Source organism: Toxotes jaculatrix, chromosome 10, assembly GCF_017976425.1.
Source record: "Toxotes jaculatrix isolate fToxJac2 chromosome 10, fToxJac2.pri, whole genome shotgun sequence".
NCBI classification, from domain to species: domain Eukaryota; kingdom Metazoa; phylum Chordata; class Actinopteri; family Toxotidae; genus Toxotes; species Toxotes jaculatrix.
Genome location: NC_054403.1, coordinates 5,475,309 through 5,499,893, shown reverse-complemented (window position 1 = coordinate 5,499,893; position 24,585 = coordinate 5,475,309). Strand labels below are relative to the sequence as shown.

The 24,585-nt window shown below is 40.4% G+C and overlaps 1 protein-coding gene across 1 annotated transcript; it reads right to left on the bottom strand.

Moving 5' to 3' along the window:
* Nucleotides 1-20,767: 20,767 nt before the first annotated feature.
* On the bottom strand, nucleotides 20,768-24,368 carry slitrk4 (SLIT and NTRK-like family, member 4). The gene is made up of 2 exons (XM_041048123.1): nucleotides 24,302-24,368; nucleotides 20,768-23,401 (listed from the first exon to the last, which is right to left on the bottom strand). Exon 2 carries the CDS (start codon nucleotides 23,357-23,359, stop codon nucleotides 20,768-20,770), a length of 2,592 nt encoding a protein of 863 aa, XP_040904057.1. The 5' UTR covers nucleotides 23,360-23,401; nucleotides 24,302-24,368.
* Nucleotides 24,369-24,585: the final 217 nt, after the last annotated feature.

Here is a 24,585-nt window from a genome sequence, read left to right as displayed (position 1 = left end):
AGCTGTAAAAAAAAAAAAAAAGAAGTATTAAACCCTCAGCATAGAGTTCCAACCTCTGCAGAGACATCAATTTATCATGTATGGTACAACATGGAAATATATAAAATTGTGAAAACAGGCTCAGAAAAGCCAAGAATTCAGCTCAATATGTCCTTGTCAGACCAAAATGTTTCATGGTCACATCGTCCTACAGGGTGTATTTGCGGATCCAAAGAGTAATTATAAAAGCAAAAAGAAACAAGCTAATTTCCTACCTCAAGTCAAACACCAACCTGTTTCCTAGCCAACATTAAGACCAGAAAGACCAAATTCTTGTTAGATTCCTACAACTGATGACTCAGTGCATGAAAATATCTATTACTTGGACGTGATAAACAGTCCAGCAGTAACACGTGTTTCAGCAGCAAGTAGGATAAGCAATTCCAATCTGAAATTTAGCAACTGCATTAGTTACTGGTACCAATACCAATCAGTAACAGCTCAGTGACTGCAAGGCAAAAATCAACAACTCTGAGCACCTCAACCAAATTTCATGCAAAAGTAATGAAGCACAACAATGATGCTGATCCATGTCAGACAGAGCAGACCTCTCCATTTTAGCCATTTGGAAAGCCAGGGGTTAAAGATACTTGAAAACCTGAACAGAATCAAATCTATCTACATGGCCAGATCCAACTAGAGGTGAGTGACAAGTGTTTTTTTAGTAAATTAGGTAATGTGACACATTAGATGGACCGGAAAATGTAGTTACGCAAATCACAGTACATCAATAAGCACCTCAAAGCCAAAATTAAATGCTCAAACATTAATATATATCACCCCAAATATCCTGCAAGTGTCAGATGACTTATTTTTCTTTTCTTGTCAAATTTATTGATGAAGAAATAATCAAATTTCCTATCCATGCATATCAACAAACAAAATCCATTGCAGTACAAAACTCTGTATTAGGAAGAAAAGAAAAGGAGAGTTTGATTTTCCAGAGGAAACTATGTTTGGATTTAGCTGAAATGAAACAACCTGAAAGCTGCGGTCTTAAGCCAAAAGTGTGAGAGTTGGAAACCCTGGATTTGAGTGAGGAAACAAAGCTAAGCTCCAGCAGGGTGTGATCTGCACATCAGGAGGCAGGGCTCAACTCCAGCAGACTCCAGCCAAATTTAACCCCTGACCCCAGGGCAGTTTCCTGCTTTACACAGTTAGTAATCCAGGCTCAACTTAGGATCACTCAGGCTGTAGAAAGAGTTTTATTATATTTTATGTGCCAGTGAAGACAATGTCATCACCTTGGGCTTGGAGACAATTTACAATAACAGAAAACCTCTATTACAAAGAACTTTGAAAGACAGGGACATTCAACAGGCAGGGAGGGTCTAACAAAAGACTATCAAACTGCATGATTAGTGTGTTTGGATTTTGAACTAAGAGTCGGGATATCTCTGCCAACTCCACCTGCTCCCTGGGACTGTCGTACTAAATTCCTGGGGAACCCCTTTAATAATAGAGCGGGAGCACCTTTAGCAGCCAGTGATTCCCAGGATCCACAACTGCCTGCTTAACTTTATTTAAAATAATAATAAAAAAAAAAAGTGGCCATAATTATACATTTTAAATGTGTTGCTGGGAGCTCTCACTTGAAAATAACAATCATAACTCATAGTAGTGCTCTCTCCAAGTGGAGGTTCTGTAAGAGCTGTATGGCTCTTTATAATGTTAATGTACAATATCAACAGTGGTTGAATGTAACCAATTATATTTAGCACTGAGCTTAAGTATAAATCTGAGGTCCCTGGACTTGACTAAAATATTCCCATTTTATGCAATTGTATACTTCTACTCCTCTACATCTCAGAGCGAAATAGTGTATTTTTTACTCCTCTACATTTGTCTGGCAGCTTTAGGTACTAACTACTTTTCAGATTACAATTTTCCATACCCTTTCTGCGTTTCTGAATGTTTCTGATAAACTGAAGGATTAAGTGTTTCTTTATGGGTTGAGAAAATTCCCCATCTTCTTAAGATGAATAAACTATTTAAAAACCTTCCTGGATTAGCTGTTAAATGCAGCATCAGAAAACTGAGCACAGGCTGTTTTTCTGAGCTCATGAAAAATTGACTTTTCACGTATTCTCACAAGGACAGCGATGCAAACAATATGATACAAACATATGATGATCTCATTGGATATAATGAATTGGTGTACACTGAACTACTCAACACAATATAAAGTAATTAAAATTAGCTCAACCTGAAACAACAGCAGTAAAATGCAACATATGCATTCATGCAGATACTAAGATTAATCCAAAAACATTACATATAATAGTGCAACACTAACACAGTATATTGCTGCACAATGAGTGACTGCCTTCTGCCAATTTAAGTACATTTTGCTGATAATACTTAGCACTTTTAGTAAGTAAAGACTCTGAATTTTTTTTTCCACCATTGAATACCAACAGTTGTGATAGCATGCAGGCCACAGTACTTTTTAGATTACATGCATTGTGTACAGCATAAAGTAAACCAATGCCTGGAAAAACAAGTTTCTAAGGTAACAACATACTTCCATTTTATCCCTTTGATGCCTGGTGACTGACAGAAAGCAGAGTGAAAGCTGAATGCAGCCCTGATATGAAAACACGTCAACTCAGACACAAACAACAGTAAAACTATTTTCTGTCACTACTGAAGACACTAACAGCAGGAAATGGAACTGCAAACCATTTTATCCTGTATCCAAATTAGATTTGGTGTAATTTTAAATGTCAAAGATTTAAATTAAGCCATCTCACGATTGGTGAAGCATAACACGAAGAGCTCTCCAACTCAGCATCAGGGCACCTACACATCAGTGCAGTGAAATCTAAATCTCTTTGGCCCACTTTGAGAGTTATAATTTTAGATGCAGCACTGCAGCGAGGTGCTAAAGCCAAAGGCCTCTTCAAGTGCCAGTGAGAGGCAGATGAAAGAGCTGCATCGAGCAGAAAATAAAGATTAGCTTGGAACAGAAGTTACATTCAGTTAAATGTGATTTGCAATCAAACTGATAGCATTATATGGGCTGTGTTTATGACTTAAATTAACTTGTTGTTTATTATACAGTTTAAATTACATGTTGGGTGGTCCTCAGTGATAATGCTGTGTGATTCTGTTATGTTAGACACTCTACACGTGTGTACGTGACTGTACATGTATGTGTTGAGAATCATCATATATATAGAACACAAAAAAATGCATATGCACTGATGGCTGACAAAGCTTCACAGTATCAGGAACATAAATCCTGCACTTTCATAAGAATTTCATGCATTATTAATATGAACTTGAACAGTCCAGTCCAGATTTGAGAACACAAAACATGCACCTCTTTTAAGGGACAATTTTAGGTTTCCTAAGCCTAACTGCAGAGAGACAGACTGCAGTAACGGTGTCAAAACAGACAAGCCCTGGAGCTTCTCCACAGGTTGTGAATAATGAAACAAGTCCAAAAAAATGTCACCTCGTGGCACTATCAGGTTGCAGCTTTTAATTTTTCCTTTTTGATTATGCAACAATAGTTGCTTATCCTTCTGATATCGAAGGTAACTCACTTGAACTGGCATGAATTGTAAGACCCCCAACTGTTTACTCTGCTGGCCCTGACTGTAAATGGACATTTTCTCCCCTATGAAGAAATTATTTCATGGATCTGAAGCCCAGCTATGGACCCGGTGAACTGCAACAGTCTTCTCATCAAGTACATTCACACTTAAGAGCTGCCAATTACAAGTTCACCCTCCAGCTCTCAGCAGTGACGTCGCTTAGGAAGCTGAAGCTATGAAAACATTCATGTTGCTGTGACAATGGACACTGACATTTACCCTTCCCGAACTTCAGCATGCAAGTATTTACTTCTGGCACTAAACACAAAACAGAAAGCATCTGTCCAATAGTTATTTTGGACTGGATCAGGAAGTAAAGACTTAAAAAGCACAATGGCATTATCATTATGACAGTACAGCCATGTCATTAACGTGGATGAAAACAAATGAGCAGGTTTTTGATTTAATCTTCCCACTAAAGAAACCTTTGGTCTTAACATACGGACACAGCTGAGTGCTTATTATTGGATGAACATTTTTACATTTCCGCTAATCTCTACATCACATTTACCCTCTCAGAGAAGCTTAAGAGATTATTGTAGAGTTGCCCCTTTTTCATTTACCACATGGTGGTAGCTGATTTATTAGGTTTTTACAGCGCTTTAAATTATCTGGCAATTTATTTGGGTTAAGTGAAATGAATGGTCTATAACTTCGAAAAAGAATGTCAGTTAAATTTCCAAATTTATAAACTGGCACTTGTAGAAAGCTAACATTTATAATGGCTAGCAGTCAATACTATTTGCATTGCTTAGTTAGCCTCCTGACTATAGCTAGCTAATTAAGCCAAAAGCCAACTGTTTGTTGACTGAGCTGACTCCTCTCAAGATACAGCTGCTTTGGATGCAAATAATGCATTAGATATACAAAAATGTGCACAGCTTCTGTCATGTTTAATATTTTTCTATATTTCTGTTTAAATATAAACAAAATCAGTAAAAACTTTTGTGATCGCTGCAGGGAAATTGCTTTGTGTCACTTGATGTTCAATTAGGAATTAGGAAATAAGTGAAAAAATCATAAATAAAACATCCACATTATTGTGCCACAGATGTTTAAAGACCAGAGCCTCCACAGGAAAATGAGTTTATCCAGTTACCTGTCCAAGTAGACACCCAAATATTTGTGCTCCTGTACCATCTCCACTATCTCTCCCCTTATGGACAGAGGGGTAGCAGGAGTCCTGGAATTTCTGAAGTCCGCAAAATTGTCTTCCATCTTCTGGTACTCTGACGCATGTAATGTGCCAAACAACTGCTGAGTCATTTGAGAAATTCTGTTGGTGCGGGGGCTCAGGGAGTGAACACTTTTCGGTTGGTGTCGTCATGACCAGCAGCCTTTACCAGGTGGAATCTACTCAGAGCCCCCTTCGCTGGGTCAACAGAGATGTTCAGCAGGTTGGAGGTGTCATTGCTGTCATCAAGTGGTCAATGTGAGGATGTCAAATCTAAGAAACGGTTCAGCTCATTGGCTCTGTCAGTGTTTCCATCTACCATGTGATTGCTGGGTTTGTAACCAGTGATTGTTCTCATGCCTCTCCAGACCTCCCTGGTGTCATTCTCCCTCCTCCTTGTCCCCTGACCTGAACACCCTCTTCTTGGTGCTTGGTAACACATGGCTTGTTGTTGGGAAAACAGAGCAGATGTATTCACACAGAAGCTGATCTCTGTGAGTCTGTCAGTCTATCTATGTCCTCACCATCTGGCACCTCTCAGTTGGTGTCTTGCAGAGTTCCATATGTCTCCTCAGACCACCACCTCACAGTCTTGATGGTGGAAAGGTTGACGCCTGACCAGTGGTCTGTCCTAGGGCTGAAGGTGGACCAGGATGTGGTCTGATCTTCAAAGCGGGTGGAGGGCAATGGCGCTGTAGGCCTCTTTAACATTAGTATACAGCAGGTCCAGGGTCCTGTCTCCTCTTGTAGTGAAGTCCATAAGCTGATTGACAGTGGGGATAGTCTTTTCCAGTGTCACATGATTGAAGAGATGAAGACAGCACTGGGGTCTTGTGTTTCACAGTAACAGAGTGGATGATGTCTGGGTTAGCGGAGGAGGCAATGTTGCATTAGTGGAGCGGGGAATGTAAACAGTAACCAAGATGGTGCAACTCCCTGGGTATGTAGCATGCACGTAGCTCCACGGCTAACAATTCAACATCTGGGATGCAGAAACGTTCCAAAACCAAGGTGACACCAAGTTCTTAATAAAAGCGGCGAGCTCATTGCCCAGTAAGTGCACTCTGAAACAAAAAATACGAGCCAGAGGTCTTTATAGAACACATTGACTTTTAACCCTAATTACTACTGTAATGTACACCAGCCATCCACAGATTTAAAACAAGTTACCTGTTTTAATGCCGTGGTTGATGGGTGTACAGGATGCTGAGGTCAGGGCAAACTACCTCCACAAATGCCACCATACCACTGAGAGAGGTTATAGCCATTTCCACTGAGTGGAGACTGTTCATAGAGTCTAACATGAATCCCAATGAATCACTTTGGTTTGACTTTCAGGATGAACATAAATTTATATGGAAATTTGTCATTTATATTGCTGTCCACACTGTCTCACATCAGCCCAGCAACCAGCGCTTCCATGTGTACTCTCTTTATCTCTCCTCTCTCACAAACACACTTCCTGTATTGATGAGATTCATGTTCATATCCATGTACAAACTGATTAACTGCCACGAAACAATATTTTTAATGAGTTTCAATACATATGACATCAGTCACGGATTCTATTAATTAGGCCTTTTATGAATTACCTTTTCTAATTCTGTGCTCACTCATCACACACACACACACATGTACTTGCACACAAACACAAGCATACACTTTGACAACTACATGCACATGCAAAGCACACAAATATATCCCACTCTGGGGACAGGAACACAGTCCTTGTATGGGAAAAAAGAACAAACAAGCACCAAACATGAATACACAAGCACGTGTGCTCCTGCATATAGACTTATGCATATACACTGCAAAGCAAACACACATCCACGGGATTAGCTAATGTCGTGCGCTCACTGATTTTGCCACATCATCTGCATATTCAAGAATGAAAAAACCTGTGATGTAAAATTTATCATGCATGAAACTGCTTTCCCTGGGCTGTAAAAGGCAATAGGGCAGCACTAGGGAAGATAAAAAGGGGGATTAAACATATGTTTTACTGAATATGATTTGTGTGTGTGTCTATGATCTACATGCTTGTGTGTGTGTTGAACATGCTCATTAAGATAACATGTATATAGATAAAGGTGCATGTAAAAAAAAAAAAAAATCTATGCACAAGAAAAAAAGAAAATTAAGGAACAACACATCTATCAAGATAACATGTTTTTACAGAAGAGGCAGAAGTGTAATGTACAACATACATTTATTTGTGTGCGTGTATGGCATAAGTATGTGTTTTCACTGAATACACTATTTCTTTGTCTGTTTTCTATTTTCATTCATATTTTTTTCTACACTCCACATGGATTCTATTTCACAGGGATGTGAGCTTGTACATTTTATGTTGGTTTTACATACAGTGACCCTCGGTAGATCAGACCATCCAACAGTACTTAAAAGTAACTTAAGTAAATATTTATGCATATAACACTCTGTTTTGCATGAGCGATTTTGCTTTTTATTGCTCAGCAGCATTGGTGAGTGTGTATAACTGTACAAAGGCTCTGTCATCGAAATCTAAACTGCAGCACAACCAGAAATGGGCTTTCAGCAAATATGAATCTGTGCCAAAGATTTTTGCCAAGTTCACAGTGCATCCATGGGTTCACCAAGCTGACTCCAATAAGCTCCAACTACAGGCCTTATGTAGGCTGCAGGACTCATTATGCATCATAGTGTAGAAGCAAACACACCATGGAAAACAACATGTGAGGTACCAAAAAAACATTTCAACTCCTCAACTGAATCAAATGAAAAGAGGAAGAGTTTATAGTGACTTTCTCACAGGATCAACAGAAATGTGATTGGCTCATGTTTAGCAGAGTTGGGCTCAGGCGTCTGTGATATGTGAAGACCTTAGGTTGCTTCTGCATACTTTCTGTTCTAGAGGGACCTTGTGTCAGAGACTAGTTGTAATATATCAGTGGGCTGTTGTGATTTGGGGCCTACAGCACATTATTGACCTGGGGCTCCCAGCAGGTTGATCCAGCCCCGGTGATAACACCTCTGCACTGTTACTTAAATCTACATCAATTTTCCTTTTTGCCACTTTTTTTTAGATGTGGCAGACGTTACCAAAGAGAAGTGAAGACGTGAAATGCAATACAAAGAGAAAAACACTCTGCATGCACACTATTTTCATGCGTGGGCATGAGCATATATACACACGTCGTGTTTCTGACAACTTGTTAAGTGCAGGTGAATGTTCCATTATGTTCATTGGCTCCTCTCTAACTGTCTGCCAGCAGGTAGCGTACAGTTGCTTAATCACTTTATCACTGAAAACAGCTGCCAGCTGTGGCTGTACAACTCTACAAGAGCAGTGAGAGCGAATAAAATCCGAAAAGCATGCAGGTCATCAAAACCAAAACAATTAGCTGAAAGATGCTAAAACACTTAATAAATCTGAGAGGAAGTGCAGAGTAGGATGATAATCCTCTGCTGGTTTGTAACTATGTGTAACACCTTTCATATTACTTTGATGTTTTGTTAATGTAAAATTGTTGATTAAAGCAGCTTTAAGTTAAAAAAAGAAATGACTGTGGGACCTCACAAGTATAGCAAGACAGGCAGAGGGCAGATGCATATAAATTCACAGAGGCAGAAAGTAGGGAGATAACAGCTTGCAGGATATGTTGTAAGTCCCTGAGTTTGTACTGCAGCATGTTGTAAAAAAAAGACAACGGATTAAAGATCTTCATTATACAGCACATCAGAGGACGAGCTACAACTAAAAAGGGAATCAAAAGAAAGAGAATGAGGAGTGAAAGACGGAAGGGAAGAGTGAAAAAAGAAAGAAAATGGGCACAGTGGAGGACGAGTGAAGCAAAAGAACAGTAATGTGAACTGCTTCCATAAAACAGAGGGGAAAAAACACACTCTCCCTGAATAATAGAGACCATATTCACAACTTTCATGGGTGGGCATGAATGTACACACACACACACACACAGATGCAGAACATTACACAAAGACAGAGAGAAAGAGAGAGAGAGAGAGAGCATTTGGAAGCTTGTATAATTCTCTCTGTGGGTGTCAATTAAATCTCTCAGCTCTGTCAACAGCACACACACACTCGTTCTCTTTCAACAGCTAGTGCATCGTCAACACCGGCTGGCTTGGCAAGAGGGAGAGAGAGAGAGAGAGAGGGAGAGGGAAGAGGTGTTGGAGAGAGAGAAAGAGAGATAAGAGATAAAGAACTGGTAACACGAGAGCATGAAAGCACTGCAGGTAAGGAAACACTGCGGTCACACACTCTCACACAAACACACACATTGGTCTCGTTTCACGTCTTTCCTGGGGTTGGATGCTGCAAAGGCCAGTACTGATACTGGCAAAGGAGCTTTAGATACTGCGTGCAAAGGCATCCACTCATATACACACATGCACCAAACACAAAACACTGCCTTCAACCCCACAATCAGTGGACTAAAACAACTTAAACATCCAGTGACATGAATGTGACTCATTTATGTTTTCCACCCCAGACCTATTGACAGCAGTGATCTCAGTGTATCAGAGACTGAACAAACAGCGTAGCTATGGGGTGAACTGTAAATATTGTATCAATACCGTAGAGCTGGTTCGACTTCTGACAGCTCTGTTTTCTGAGACACGTTTCACAAGGCAACACGATTCAAAACACATCTTGTGGCCAAAAAGGCAAAACTCTGACGCAACGCACACTCTACATCATCCCGAGACAATAAATACGAATAAACAACAGGAGCCTGCAGCTCTGCGGTCTCATGTGTAACAGAGTGTTTGCAGGTTTGTTTCAGCTGAGGTGTCCTGATCAAGACTTTAAAGTCAGACTGACTCTGCCAGTGTATGTCACTCAGTTTAACACCCCATTAATAGGAATATACAGAAATATAACACTTGTAATCCATACAGGTCCAATCCAAAAACTGGGCTTTCGTGCTACTTGTATTCATCTGACTCACAAAGCCTCTTATTAGCTTTGAATTACTATTCGATTTCTTTTTTTTATTTCCTTAAATGAAGAAATACTTTATGGAAATAACTACATTCTAATAATTGCAGTGCAACTTTTGAGGTTTTAGGTGAGTTTAGCACTAACTATGGCCTTACAGCAGCTTCAGAGCCAGCAAATAACAGGCAAATATTGACAAAGTGCAGCAACAAACCTTCACTCAAAGTACAGTTTACTTATGTTTTTGAGAATGGGGTGTGATCGCTTGGACTGCCACAACAACATGAAAAGAGAAGTTCCATCCAAGTGTGAGAGCTCATTTTGCTTTAGAGGACCACAACTATTGATTTGTTTTTGTTGTGCTGCTGTGTTGATATGCTGATACTGATCGCAAGACTGGTTCAAGCAAGCCTCATCGAAATGCAAGGTTAATAAATGTCAAGAAATTTTTGAGGAGAAAGTCGCTGTGAACAGTGGGGCACACAATAATCATAGATGCTTCAGTCATGCAACTCTGCCAAATAAAGGAATACAGTTGGATCACTGATGTAGTGCAGATGAATTGCCAAGTTGTTTGGGAATATGCACCATAAAACATCAACTTACACTGAAATGACAAGGTCTTTTAACTGTGACCTGTATTATTGTCCAATTTTGAGATGCTGTCTTCAAGGGCATTAATGGAGATAATAATACCTTCTGAATTATGTCAGTGAATCCAGAAGGTATTTCAAACCCTGAAACCCTTAAGAATAGTTTTTATTATATTAAAGAGAATCAGATTAAAATCTTCTAATCTAAACATTTAACAACCTTGTGTGTCCAATTTCTTTTGATAATGTGTGAATCCTGTTGTCTGTACTTTACCGCAGGCGTTGAGGATCAGATGTTCTTCGAATTCGTGCAGAGCACTCTGTTAAGTCAGAGAACAAATACACATAACTATTTATCATCAGACCAAAAGGAATACAGATGGTTAAACTGTGGTGGTGGTTGTTTTACTGGTCACAGATGACGTTGCTTTGCCACATTGTCTCTGCACAAATCAATATCATCACCCCTGGTGTTACTAATGAGACATTCTGAATATGAAAACCAAACATATATTGAAGGTGCTGCTGACTTTCAATGACAAACATGCCTCCTCACTATCTGTCATCATAAGAATTATGAAACACAACGACACTGACAGACTGACCTCTGACTTTAAACAAGATGCATGTTGACATTTATCTTCATCTTGACTTGCTTCCATCTGCTCGATAGCAGCACAGATCCATATTCCAGTATTGTCACCAATGCTCAATAGCCTGTGCGGGTGCAGATGGTTGTTTCCTAACATAAAAGGTTGACATCATAGCTTTAAATGGTAGAATTCATACAGTTTAAATACTCCTGGAGAAATTAACCATCCTCATGCTGTTGTTTGACACAAAGTAAAGAAAAAAACTCATAAAATAACATAATGAGACTGTAAATGTGCCATTCACTGTCTGCATTTGACAAGTAACTTGAAATGTTCCCCTCACAGTAAACGTTCCATTAAAATGACCACAATACACCTAGTCCTCAAAATATTTTTATACCTACAACACCTGTTTGCATGACAGCCATCACAGCAGGTGATGATTCAGTCTGTGCCTTAGAGAAGAGATAAACACACAGAAGCAGATGATGAATGCATAAAATGCTCACAGCAGTACAGGATAAAACAGCCAGTTCAGGAAAGCAAAATCCAACACTGGGATGGTTTGAAAGTGACCGAAATTCTCTCAAATTTTAAGTCATGTAAAGCCACATTGATCTCTTGGTGGTTTGTCCCATCACTTGAGTGTGAAAAGAGGACTGCACAAAAGGCTGAATATTACACAGTGTAGACATTAGAATGCTTTCTTATTTTAATAATTCATATTCACTGGATACCGGAAGGAGTTGGTCCAGTTAGCAGAAAAAAAAAAAAAATAAAAACCAAAACTGACACTGGATTGCCAAGATGTCACTATCCATCCACTGAATGATGCTAACAACTCGTGACTAGTTGTGGTCATGAGCTATCAATTTTGTGCTGATCCTCCTGTCACATGTTCAGTGTGGCGACCAATGGACCAAACCCAGTGCTTGCTTTTTACCATTGTGTATTCATAGACTAGCCCCTGCAATACAAATGGCACTGTTCATCTACTTTGTGTACACAGAGGATTACACAGTATCTTCATTAGGAGCAAAATCGTTGCCAAATCATCCGTGGCTGATGCCAGAATTAGGGTTGGGGTTTGATGGCATTTAACAGAATCCCTTTGAACCTCTTATCTAGGCTTGGCGTTCGTAAGTAACTTAAGTTTAAAAACAGCTAAACCCAAAGGCCTGTAATCATGTCATGGGTAGGATACAGTGGCTTTATCAGAGTCTGTTAGAGTCAGAGTCTCTGGTAACAGTTGGTTGTTGCAGAGAGCAAAAAGACTGAACCAAAACTGTGAGCTGAAAGATTCTGTAGAGCTGAGAGAAACTGCAGAGCTTGGTGATAATTTTCAGTGGGTTCATTACATTTCATATTGCACATAGTCCTTTTGTCCATTGCTACAATGAAAATATTGATTAGAGCAGCGTTAAGTGATACATATACACACAGTAAGAAAATAAAGTTCATGTTGTAAATGATTGTCTCCCAAACATGTTCCACTTAATGCTTCTCTGAGAAACTGCTGTGCTATTACCTGTGTATTAATAAATTGTTTGCTATATCATCATAAAAAAAGAAAGACCATCATTTCCCTGCAGCTTGTCACTATGAGAAAATATGCATAAAGCTATTAGAAATGCAATTGGAAGCTATTTAAACATTAAACCCCAACAAGCCCCCTGCTAAAGCCAAATCCAAATAAACACTGTAAGCGCTAAATCTGTGGTGTCAGGAGTCTTTGAGCTGCCTTCAGCAGAGTCCACATTATTACCAAAGCTGGCCGGCTACATGTCCTTGAGGGGCCAATTCATTAGTTAGCTGGAAAGCCCAATCAATCACAATGTATTAGGGAAGACTACGGATCATAATTCAGTTCAGGTACAGCAAAGAGAAAAGACAGAGAAATGAGACGATGAATGGACGGAAAGAAAGGCAAACAAGACGGATTGGCAGGCAGGGAGAAAGGAAGAAGGATCACTGCAGCTGTAACCCTGGACGGTTTAAGGTGCTATCCCAAGAGTTGCTCGTCACAAGACATCATCTCTCAATCATTAAGTTCTATAGTACTTGGCGGGTATGAAAATTATTTTTCTAGAAGAAAGAGAGTAGAGGATATTGTCTAGAAAATAGCCATGGGGCATTGAGTGGATGAAACCAAATGGAATCATGGCTACAGGGGTCAGTCCTTATTTTGTTATAAGTGATAAGAAGTGGCAAAAGGACATCTACTGTGCAGCATTTCTATGACCTTTTTTATTTTATTTGACACATTATTTTAAGAGAAACATTTTTTGCTCCATGTTCAAGGGGATTCATGTTAAAATATAAGCTGTTGATTAGCATGAAAAAGAGCTAAAGGAAGGTCTCTGATGTGTGTCAATGGGATGTCAGCAGAGGAAAACATATTCACACACATACGCACACATACACACAAACAAGCCTGGAACCTCTAGGAGCAGTCCCAAAGGTCTAAGTATGTCTCTTCCACTTGTCTGCAATTGTTCCCTTGCCTTCACTGATCTCTCATAGATCAATGCAATAAAATAGAAACAGGTGTAGGTTTGTACCCACAGGAAACTGCAGCTCATTAATCACAGCCTGTGCCCTGATACACATTTTGACAGTTAACAGTTGATGCACGGGGCTGGGAGACAGGGTGTATCAATAAAGACATGCATGGTGTAGAAAGATTAAAACTTAAACTCATGGTTGACCTTAAAATTAATACAATATGGTTAAAATCCATACAATCATCATCAATCGTCAACAGTCTTTTTCACCACAACCATGAACACCAATACCTGTTTATGATCCACACTGATTTGGCCTAATTTTACAATGCTGACCTATTACATACACAACTGTATTAAAGGTGGACACATAAAATTGTACCATTCACTGAACAAAGGTAAACTGACGTGTTTTACATGAAAAATAATACGTACATTGTACGAAACAATGCTTTGATGACAAAGTAAGACAAGATTTTCAGAATAAAAGTGCTTCTTCATGTTTACAGCTCAAAGCAAAATATAACTACATGTGTTAGCCTAAAAGTAACATCACTGAATAAAGAGTTTTACTTTAGTTAGCTCAATTATTTTGTGAGAGCAGGTGTCATTTTTTTTTCAGAAGGTAGATATCTCATTTTGGTCAGGAGCTCATTATCCTTTTCAGACTAAGCTGGTGCACAAAAAAAAAAAAAAAAAAAAAAAAACTTGTATTCAAAGGACAGAATTTGAATGAGAAATGAAATTAATTTAGTGGTGTGGACACGGAGGCCAAATAGGCCCCGGAGGGGCTGTGAAATTCCACCGCTGTCCTTTAATGTGTGGCTGTGTTATATTAAAGCCAGGAACAGGGGGAAAATAAAAGATTTTAACACATCACACTTTGCCAATGTCTTTTGAAAAGCTGCTATGCCTGTGTTGAAAGTTTGCACAGTGTTGCTTAAGTTTCATGACCGTAGGGGCTGATGAAACGCACGCAAATCCCTCTTTATAATACCAGGAAGGCAAGCATTAAATTATCCAGATCAAACATGTTCTAAACTGTTGAAGAGCTGACTCCCTGAGGCTGTGATGACCTCAACAGGCAGGTGACAATGGATTTCCTGTGGTCAGCTTTCACGAATGTCACTAAATGTGCGAAAATGGCAGCCAAGTAGCGACAACACAGCACTACTGGTGGATTTGTCCACATTTAATGAGGCAGCTGGTGGGGAGGCCAGCCATTGTTTTCCTCTCATTGGGGATGCATTGAGTAATTTGCTGTAACGAGGGAGATGCCATCTCCTTTCATCCCTCCCTAAATGGACGCCTGACCACGGCGGATGCCAGAAACGCTCTGGTAACATTCCTGAGCACAGTGTTGGCATTCAGCAGACATGGACCACCACTGATACAAATGTGGCCACATAGCTTAATAAGCTGTTAAAAAGAAAATAAATAAATAAATAACAGCACAATTAAAGCAAATACCACATAAAAATGAACAAGTCTTGTAAGGAAGAATAATAATAATTAATTAATAGTTTGTCATGACACATACTTAACTCTGTGAGGTTTTAATATTATCATGTTTCTCTGATGATGACAGTGACAAAATCGGAGTCAAAAGAGACAGGCTTCAAGAAGAATCATCAATATTGTACCAGTGGTATAAAGAGACAGGACTGGCCGGGGCTAGCTGGTTAGCATGCTAACTGCAGTAGATTTCTCTGCAACACAATGCATAGACTTCACAGTGAACATTCTGTTCACTCACAGAGCACGTTTTAAGGAACACCTGTACACCTGTGTTTACTTATGCAATTATCCAATAAGCCAATCATTACGCAGCAGAGCAATTCATAAAATCAAGCAGGCAGAGGCCAGGAGCTTTAGTTAATGTCTACATCAAACAACATGGGGAAAAATCATGATCTTAGTGACTTTGACAGTGGCACGATTGTTGGTGCCGGAGGGGTTGGTCTGGATATTTCTGAAACTGCCGATGCCCTGGAATTTTCACACGCAACGGCTCCATTTTGATTTTAACTCATAAAGGAGCGTTCGGAGGAGAATGGCCAGAATGGAGCTGACAGAAAGGCAAGAAAAAAAAAACATCTGAAAATGTACAACACATCCAACCTTGAGGTGGATGGACTACAACAGCAGAGGAACGTGTCCCAGGTTCCAGTCCTGTCAGCCAAGAATAAAGATCTCAAGCTGCAGGGGGCAGAGACTCAACATAACTGGACAGATGAAGACTGAAAAACCAAAGCCTGGTCTGATGAATCTGGATTTCTGCTGAAGCTGCAGATGACAGGGTCAGAATTTAGCATTTACAACATGAGTCCGTGGACCCAACATGCCTTGTGTCAACAGTCCAGGCTTTTGGTGGTGGTGTGATGGTGTGGGGAATGTTTTCTTGAATCCAGCAGAACACGTCTGGGATGTGGTAGAAGAGGAGAGTTGGCAGCTTGGATGTGCAGCTGATAAATCTGATGAAATTTCTTTTGACAAATCAAAAATCCATGCCCCAAAGAACTGAGGCTGTTTGAGAGCAAATTAAACTAGTGCTAATGACAATTTCCCTCGTGAGATCAATAAAGTCTATCAATCAATCTGTCTGCTATCTAACAATATCTATCTATGTAAAACTTGTTCATGCTCATATACAGTATATTCTTGAAAGATTCTTCACCTTTTGTGAGGAACATTTGTACAGAATTATCAGTTCGAAAGGACTGTAGACACAAATTTAGCTCAGTTTCTCTGTTCAGATGTTACATGATGAAGTCTGGGTACAAATCAGATTAGACACAGCAGACATTTTTTTTTCAATACACAAAATAACAGTGTTTGAAAGGGATTTCTACAGTGGTTATTAATGCAGTATAGAAATGATTTGAACTAGAATGATTCTAATGGTACAAAGGTTTCCTTTTTCTTGCTGCATTCGAGTGCTGTCGGAAAGGTCTGACATTAAAGACCTCGAGGGATAACAAGCTGCATTTGTAGGTTGTTTACTGAACAAAGAAAAAGCAGTTTGGCAAATTGAAGTTTTTTTTAAGTGTCTGGATGTCTGTAGTTCAAGACAGAAGTGGATACAAAAATCTCTTCCTCATACTATGAATAATAGGTAGTTCAATGATGATGAGATCACAATCATGTACATTACAGTTTGACTTTTTGGATCCCAGGCGTGACTGTGTTCTAACACGGCAGGTTTTGATCAAATATAATGCGAATTTCAATCTTTTTCTAAATGTGACCTCTTGTATTCCATTTTCTTTTGATCAGTGTGTTAATACTTGCTTTTATGTTACTTCTGTCGTTTTCCAAGTAGACCTTGATCCAGTGCTTGCTCTTATGACCCATTTCTGGAAATAATAAGAATCATTATCATTATCATCATCATAATCATCCAAAGCCTGTTAAAAATTCCTCTGCAATGTTCTTTGCCTTTAAATTCCCAGAAAAAAAAGACAAACATTATATATATATATATATCTTTACTTTCTTTCTTTTCATCCAAAAGCCTTGAAACAAGAAGAATCCTCCTGCAGTCCAGTCACACCATTTCACACTCTCTGCTGTGTTCTTAGCTCACAGCGCCCCTTGTGGCCAATTCCAGTTCTGAAAGCATGCTACCCTCCTTTACCAGCAGGACTTTCCAGTGTTCCCCCTTAAATTCCACCCAAAAAAAAGACATGCATTTCACCAGGCAACCCCATCAGATAAGAATACAGTCTGAGGCACAGCAGAGATGATTTCTACAGTCAGGATTCAGCACAGAATTGCATAACTGCCTCTATAGCAGGTGGGATAGTAACAGCAGAGAGGAGAGGAAAAACACCACCATCAGGCTCTTTGTGCATTTTTCATTGTGCTAATGTCTGGTGAGTTAAGCTACAGTGAAAATCAACTATTTCTCAGTTTTCTAGGGATGCCATGGTTGCCCCTCAAGGACCCCTGGAGCTTCCAGGAAAAGAACCGGGCTCTGGTGCCAAGTCACTGCAGTAAAACGTTGGACTGAAAAGACACTTTTCCAGCCAATTTGAGTCTTTTTTTAAAGTCTCCAAATGATGTTTCTGCTCTATTGCTGAGTGGTTTGATTGAAAATATGACAGAGGAGGGAGGAAAGATGGGATAGAGAGAGGGGGGAGTTTGGAGGGGGTGGACATATCAGATTCATACCCCACCCACACACACACACATATCCACACTTCCCTTTTTTAGTTCATAACTGCCAAGGGTATTAATAATTAATGAGGACAATTCTCTGGCGTCTGGATGAGTCATACTTTCTGCTACTTGGTTTCCCAAAAGCCCCATAGGTTGGATTAACACAGAAACAGGAAATCTGAATTTTTAACCCTGAAATAGAACAGACATGAGTGGTTGATAGGTGACTAAAAACAGATTGAACAATGATACCTGCTAGACAATAGGGTCAATGTCAAGAAAGCTCCAAAAGCTGAAAAAAGAAAGAACATTAGTATGGACATGGATTTAACAGAAACAGAGGTGATGAAGTACATGCTAAGGAACGTGAAATTAAGCTCTTTTAACGCAGGCACATTTTAGGAATATTACATTTTTGAAATCTGACTTTGTCACAGTTTTAGAGAATTTCAAGCAGATCTGACCCACAAAACAGCACAAACCCCAGTTTAAATCATGTTTTCAAGCTTCAGATGTTTGGTATTTAAAAAAAATGCCTAAATTATGAGTTAAACTCAGAAGCAAATTAAAACCAGTGCTGACTAAGAGCACAACAACACTTAAGATGTGGTTTTTAGCACAGAGGGAAGCACAAATGGTTTTATGTCCTCTAGTGTAACAAGCAGCAGTTTTCCAGCTTCTACAGCCAGTTTCCTCAAAACTAAACAGACTAAGCAAACATATATTATGCTTGAAGGGCAGCCAGTTTTTGTACATGAACAAAACAAGTACAGCATTTTGTCACTTGAGCTGTAGTCTGTCCAACAGTGAGCTGTCAGACGATTCAACTTGTTCTGTGAAAAACTCAAAAGCGGGAATTAAAAGGAGAGTTGGCACTTTTCACGGGAAGAAGCTTTGTTTTTTTTTCTTTCTAAAAATAAAGCAGCCTAGCAAAGCAAAGAGGGTGTAAACTAAAAGAAGTAGGGGGACACAGTGCAAATAGGTGCTGATTTTAATACCTTGATTTCAACATGATTATACAAGAGAAAATTAACCAATATACAGGAGATTTATGACCGATAGAAAATTGTATTTATTATACTTTCCAAGATACATTCTATTCATTTGTAATGTCAATAAACACTCATAATTTTAACTTAACAATACTTTTTTAAATAAGGACCGGATAGAGTTAAGTTGATAAAAGAATTTTGAAATAGAACCTGTCTTGACAATATAATCTCAAACTAAATAAATTAAACAAAATTATTTCAAGCCATCATGACTGAGCAGTTTTACTAATATTGCACAAGGTGTTTTATGATATGATTCTTTCCAAATCTAACAATTTAGAGCCTCATTTTGCAGCCTTCCTTCCCTGTCCTCCGAACGTCTCCATTCCCATCCCAGCAATTCCAGAACCATATCAAGTTTAATGCACATTTATTTTGGTTGCATAATGTTAATAAGAAACCTTTTACAAGATACTGTGGGAGATATAAGAATAAGGAAACTGCTTGAAACTTCACAGACTCTATCAGGCCTCGGTTTGTCGTGCGACACAATAAAAAGGAAACATCACTGATCACATTTCACAACCCTGGTCCAGCGGTTCCGAGTTCTTCAGCAAAACTGAGAGACACAAAAACCCTCGAATCGACTCAACAGTCACTTCTGGTGGCCTGGATTAGCTCTGATGCATCGTTCTATCAAGTCCTTTCCACTCTTTGTGTATTATTCTTTTTAAATAATACCAATAACTCTTTAAATAATCCTGCATAGAAAAATAAATTAACTATGTTGTTAAATTTCTTTTTTTTTTTTTTTACTACGAATTGAGTGCTGACAAGGGGAGGTGGATCACCGATTGAATTATATTTGCGGTTTGTTTGACAATTCTGGCTTGTAGTCTCTTGATGATGATGCTCCATCGTACAGTATGTTTGTGTGTGTTTGTGTGTAGATGTTTGTCTTTCCTTGTAATTTACAAACCAGTCCCACAGATACAAATAATGTAAGACTTACAAAATAAATTCCAGGTTACGCTTACATGGCAAGCAGCTTTGTAATTTTTTATCCTTGGGTTTTTCATTTTTCAGAAACAACGTCCTCTGACAGTGTATGTGCCGTTAGATTTCACCCAAAACATACAGTTACTGTAAGTAGCAATTTTGAAGAGAAACACAACTCCATTCAGAAGACACTATATTTAACATGGCTCTTTACACAAAGAAAACAAGTCATGAAATCATTCCCCAAAAGAGTTTCGCATCGCCTCCAATTCCCATGAATGGAAAACAGGAGCCGTTTAGCCTTCCGGCAAAGAGCAGGTGTACTGCTACCGGTGTGTAATCCAGACAAGATGGCAGAGAGTCTGCAGCCGACTCCAGAGAGCATCCCCAAGAACAAACAGATATCCCCGCAAATTTGGGAAAAAAAGGAAAAAAAAAAGCAAAGTAGCATCCGTTGACTCACTGATTCTGTTAATCTCATCCCAGTAGTAGTGATTTTGGATACTTTCCAGAGCAAAAGATCAACAACCAATGCTGCCTCCTTTTTCTTTTTTCTCTTTTTTTTTTTTTTTTAAACGAGGGTTGAAGACGGCGAGGTATATTCTCAAGCACTGTTTTCAAGACCCTTTGATTTGGTTGGAAAAACAAAAGGAGGAGAAAAAGAACAACAAGAACAACAAAAAATAAGAAGGTAAGTACCCATTTCAATAGCAGCAAAAACACTATGACTGTCTGGTTGCTTTTTATGGTGTCCTGTTTTATGTATGTGGGATTCATACATGTAGTAGCATGGATAATCCAAAAGGTCTTTTACTGTGGAATACATCCACGCTGATTCTAGTAATAGCTTTGTAGTGTGGAGCCATTTTGTCCATCTCTTCATTGGTCATTAAGGATTTCCAGAAGGCACTTTTTTGCTGTGTGTGTGTGTGTGTGTGTGGGAGTGTGTGTGTGCAGAAAGAGAGAAAGATTAAGACAGAAAGTGAGGGATCTGGTGGGGGGGGGGTTTAAAGATGTGAGTTTTTGTGTGTGTGTGTGTGTGTGTGTGTGGCCAGAGGGGGAGAAAGAACCAGAGAAAGGCAGATGTGTTTGGCTGTCTGGCTGTTTGTGTGTCTGACTTCCTTGTGTATGTGTAATCAATGCACTAAATCAAACACAACAATCCCTACATTTTACTCAATGCAGTCTGCCCCTCGAGCACCTGCAGGTAATCAGGCGTTCCTTGGAGCTTGGTTTTCAGCTCATAATACTCACTTTTTCTCTGCTCCACCACGATCTTACTGTGATTCCCGCCTATCAGTGACGACTTCTTCATCTTTTTATCCAGCGTTTTCTCTGGGTAGCGGATTTCGTACCCGCCCATCCCTATACTGTTGAAATCTCTTTTGCTGTCCAAGAAGTTCTGAATGAACATGCTGGGCTCTCGGTTGGGGAGGAACTCCTCGAGTTCATCGATAGTGCTGAGGCGTTTGTTGCGCTCCAAGGTGGAAAGTGGGTCTTTATCCTTGTCTGAGCTGTTCCGAAAGATGATCTTCTGCCTCTGTGAATCTGCAAACTTGAACCCAGCATCCATGTCTGAGGAGCGTCCAATTCCGCAGGTGTGGCTCTTGCCAATGTGCTCAATGGTCTGGGGGATGAACGTCTCGCCTCCCAAGTCGTCTCCTGGGATGGAACCTTTTTTGCCAGATTTATGACTGTGTCGGCGGAGCTGCAACGACATGGAGCCACACTCCTGATTCCCTAGCCCCTCCTGCCTGCCCACTGGTTTTTTAGTACGCCTCAAGACAAAGACTAAAAGGCAAAAGGCAACAAACACAGTAAGGATAAGAACTACGAGGATACTGAGGATCATAATCGAGAGAGGCACAGGCCCTCCCGGAGGTGCTTTGCCAACTCCAGCAGGTGACACTGAGGTCAAAACAGGGGTGGCGCTAGTGAGAATAAACGGTGGTCTCGCAATAAGCTTAGGACACAGGATCTCATTTTTCAAGAGGCGCAGCTCAATGTTGGCGAACTGCACAGGGGAGGCACATTTCACCTCTTTGGCAGCCACTCCATCACTAAGCTTCTCTAGCCAGAGTTTGAGAGCGACCAGATCACAGGAACATTCCCATGGGTTCCCTTCCAGGTCTATTTGGGTCAGTGACCGCAGCTGGTCCAAGACACCGCTCACTGGCAGGGTCATGAAGTGATTGTTTTTCAGATTCAGTCTGGCTAAAGAGACACCCTCAAACACGTAGGCGGGGAGACTCCGCAGAACATTGTTGTTGAGATACAGGAGTTGTAGGTTCGGCATGGAGTCAAATGTGCCCGCTAAGATTTCTTTTATGGCATTGTATTCCAAATACAGGTACTGTAGGTTTGTGAGGCCCAAAAACATCTCTGGGTGTAACTGTTCGATCTGGTTTCCATTCAAATACAGTCTCCTCAGATTGGTGAGGTTGGCAAACACACCTTTCTGGACGGTGACAATTTGATTGCTGCCAAGATGTAACAAATCTAAGCCCTCAAACCCCTGGAAGTCAGTTGGGCTTATGTCACGGATGTAATTCCCACTCAGGTGAAGTTTCTTGGCATTTGGGGGTTTGGGAATGAGATCGGCTAGATTTTTAATATTCCTCTCCTGACAGCTGACACTAATGCCAAAGTCAGAGGGGTGGGCTTTACAACTGCAGGGCTGTGGACACAAAAGTGGAGGGGTCCGTGTCTGAAAGGAAACAATCTGACTATTTCTCCCAAAAGGAGGCAAACCAGCCACAATGCCATTACCATAAATCTTAGATGAGTCAGTGGTTTTTGGTGCTTTTGTGGCCATTGGAACAACAGTGGTTGGAGACATTTTGGAGGGCGACTGCCCATTATCTGGCGGAGCGGGTGGCATCCTTACATCAAAGTCACTTCCTGTTCCCATGGGACAAAGCTCCTGTTTGTTGGTTTCTTTCAAGAGCCTCCCGTACAAATCACTTGGTGTTTCACATATGGCCTCACCAATGAAAATATTATAGGGCATGTTTTCAAGCCACGCCTTAAGAGGTGCTAAATCACAGGTACAATTCCAGGGGTTGTCGTCCAGCTGCAGCTCCACAATGCGACCTATATGCTCCAGAACTCCCAAATAAGGAAGCTTCTGGATCCTGTTCCCCCTTATATCCAGGTGTGTGAGTGAGGCAAAGCGAAATATGTTGTCAGGAAGAGCCTGTATGAGATTATCATTCAGGATCAGCACTTTTAGTTTGTGTAGTTTGTTAAATGCTCCCTTTTCAATATATTTTATCAGGTTGTAGTCAGCCTGAAGGTATTCCAGGTTTTCTATCCCTTGGAAAGTGTCTGCTCGCAGCACCTTTAACTCATTATTGTTCAGGTGCAGTTGTTTCAACGCGCTCATTCCCATGAACGCTCCACCTTCGATGTTCTGCAGTTTATTGTTCCCCAGCTGCAGTGACACAGCGTGGGTGAAGTTCAGGAACGAGTTCGGGTAGAGTATGATTAAGAAGTTGTTCTGGAAGTTAAGGTGGTACAGGGACGAGACTGGTGGGATGAGCTGCGTGGGTCGGTAGACGGTGATCTTCTCACAGTTGACATACAGCACGTTTTCCATCGACATGCAGGAGCAGGCGCTGCAGGTCTCAGCCATCAAGTCCGAGGCGGACGGGTCTGCCATTGGGGGCCCGTCCGACATGGAGGGGTAGGAGAGGGAGGAGGAGAGGGAGCCGGAGATGGAAGAAGAAAAAGCTGCCAGCAGGAGTACGAGCAGCATCTCGCCGGTTAGAAATCCTCCCCCAGAAAACCATTTAGTAACCTTTGGAGGAAAAAAAAAAGACAGGTGCATGCACAACCACACGCACACACACACACAGGCGTATATATGTGCAAACAAGCCCAGAGACGCATGCATGCACACACACATACATACATACACACACACACACACACAGAAAGCAAACCATCAAAAGGCATATTTGATATTGATTAAACTCTACAACTCCAATACTTATTCAATTTTAGCACTTTTTTTAAATTAAAAAAATGTATTAGATGTGTTTTTATTACCTTTTACCATATAAAACACCATTTGTAAATTTCCATGATAACGATTCACATTTCTTATTATTGGCTTGTTCATTAGAATCATTTCAGTGAGTGGCTTTGGCTTTAACACAATCACTGGACAAGACAAATGTTTGATGCAGATTATTCAGTACTGCAGGAAAAGTACCATATGCTCCATAAATTACTCATAGCCATGAAGTGCTGCATCTCTGCATCTTACTGTGACATCCAAAGCATGAAGCATCATCTTGGAATCTGAGACAGCAGCACGACTATATTCTTCCCCTCTCAGCACATTCAACATAATCAAAGTCAAACGGCTGCAGCTCTCTCTCTCTTTTTTTTTTTTTTTCATGGGGGTCTCATTTGAAGCCAGCAGCAGCACCATCTCTAGGCAGCACATTCAGGTTATTTAGGAAAGCGTGTGAGACCAGGGGGAAGAGAAGGAATTGGGACTGTGCCCATTCCTGACATATTGAGAAGGTTTGAGCGGCACCCAGTTTTCACGGAGCAACCCCCCTCCCCATTTGACACAGAATAGAAAAAAAAAAGAAATAAAAATGTCCCTCAAATCTAGAAATTAAACAAAAAAATCAGGTAATTTTAAAGGAACACGGATGAAATGAAGTCTTTTAAAATTTGGACTTACCCAAAGCCGAGGTGGTAATGAATGCGGCTCCCTCTGGAGACACGGGGCAGCATTGGTGAGACATGGATGGAGACAAACGGTCCTCCCAGCTGAAGTAGAACGCAGACAGTTATAGGGGCGCAACAAGGTTTTTCCAGCCTCTATATCCCCATGTAGGCTACTGAGTATCAACGGAGCCAAGCAAACTGGAGGGGGAATGAAGATGGAGGGGGGTGGGGGGAGTGAGGCTCCGATTTCACCCGATGCGTCTCTTGCTGACAGGCTCCTCTTGCTTAGAAAAATCA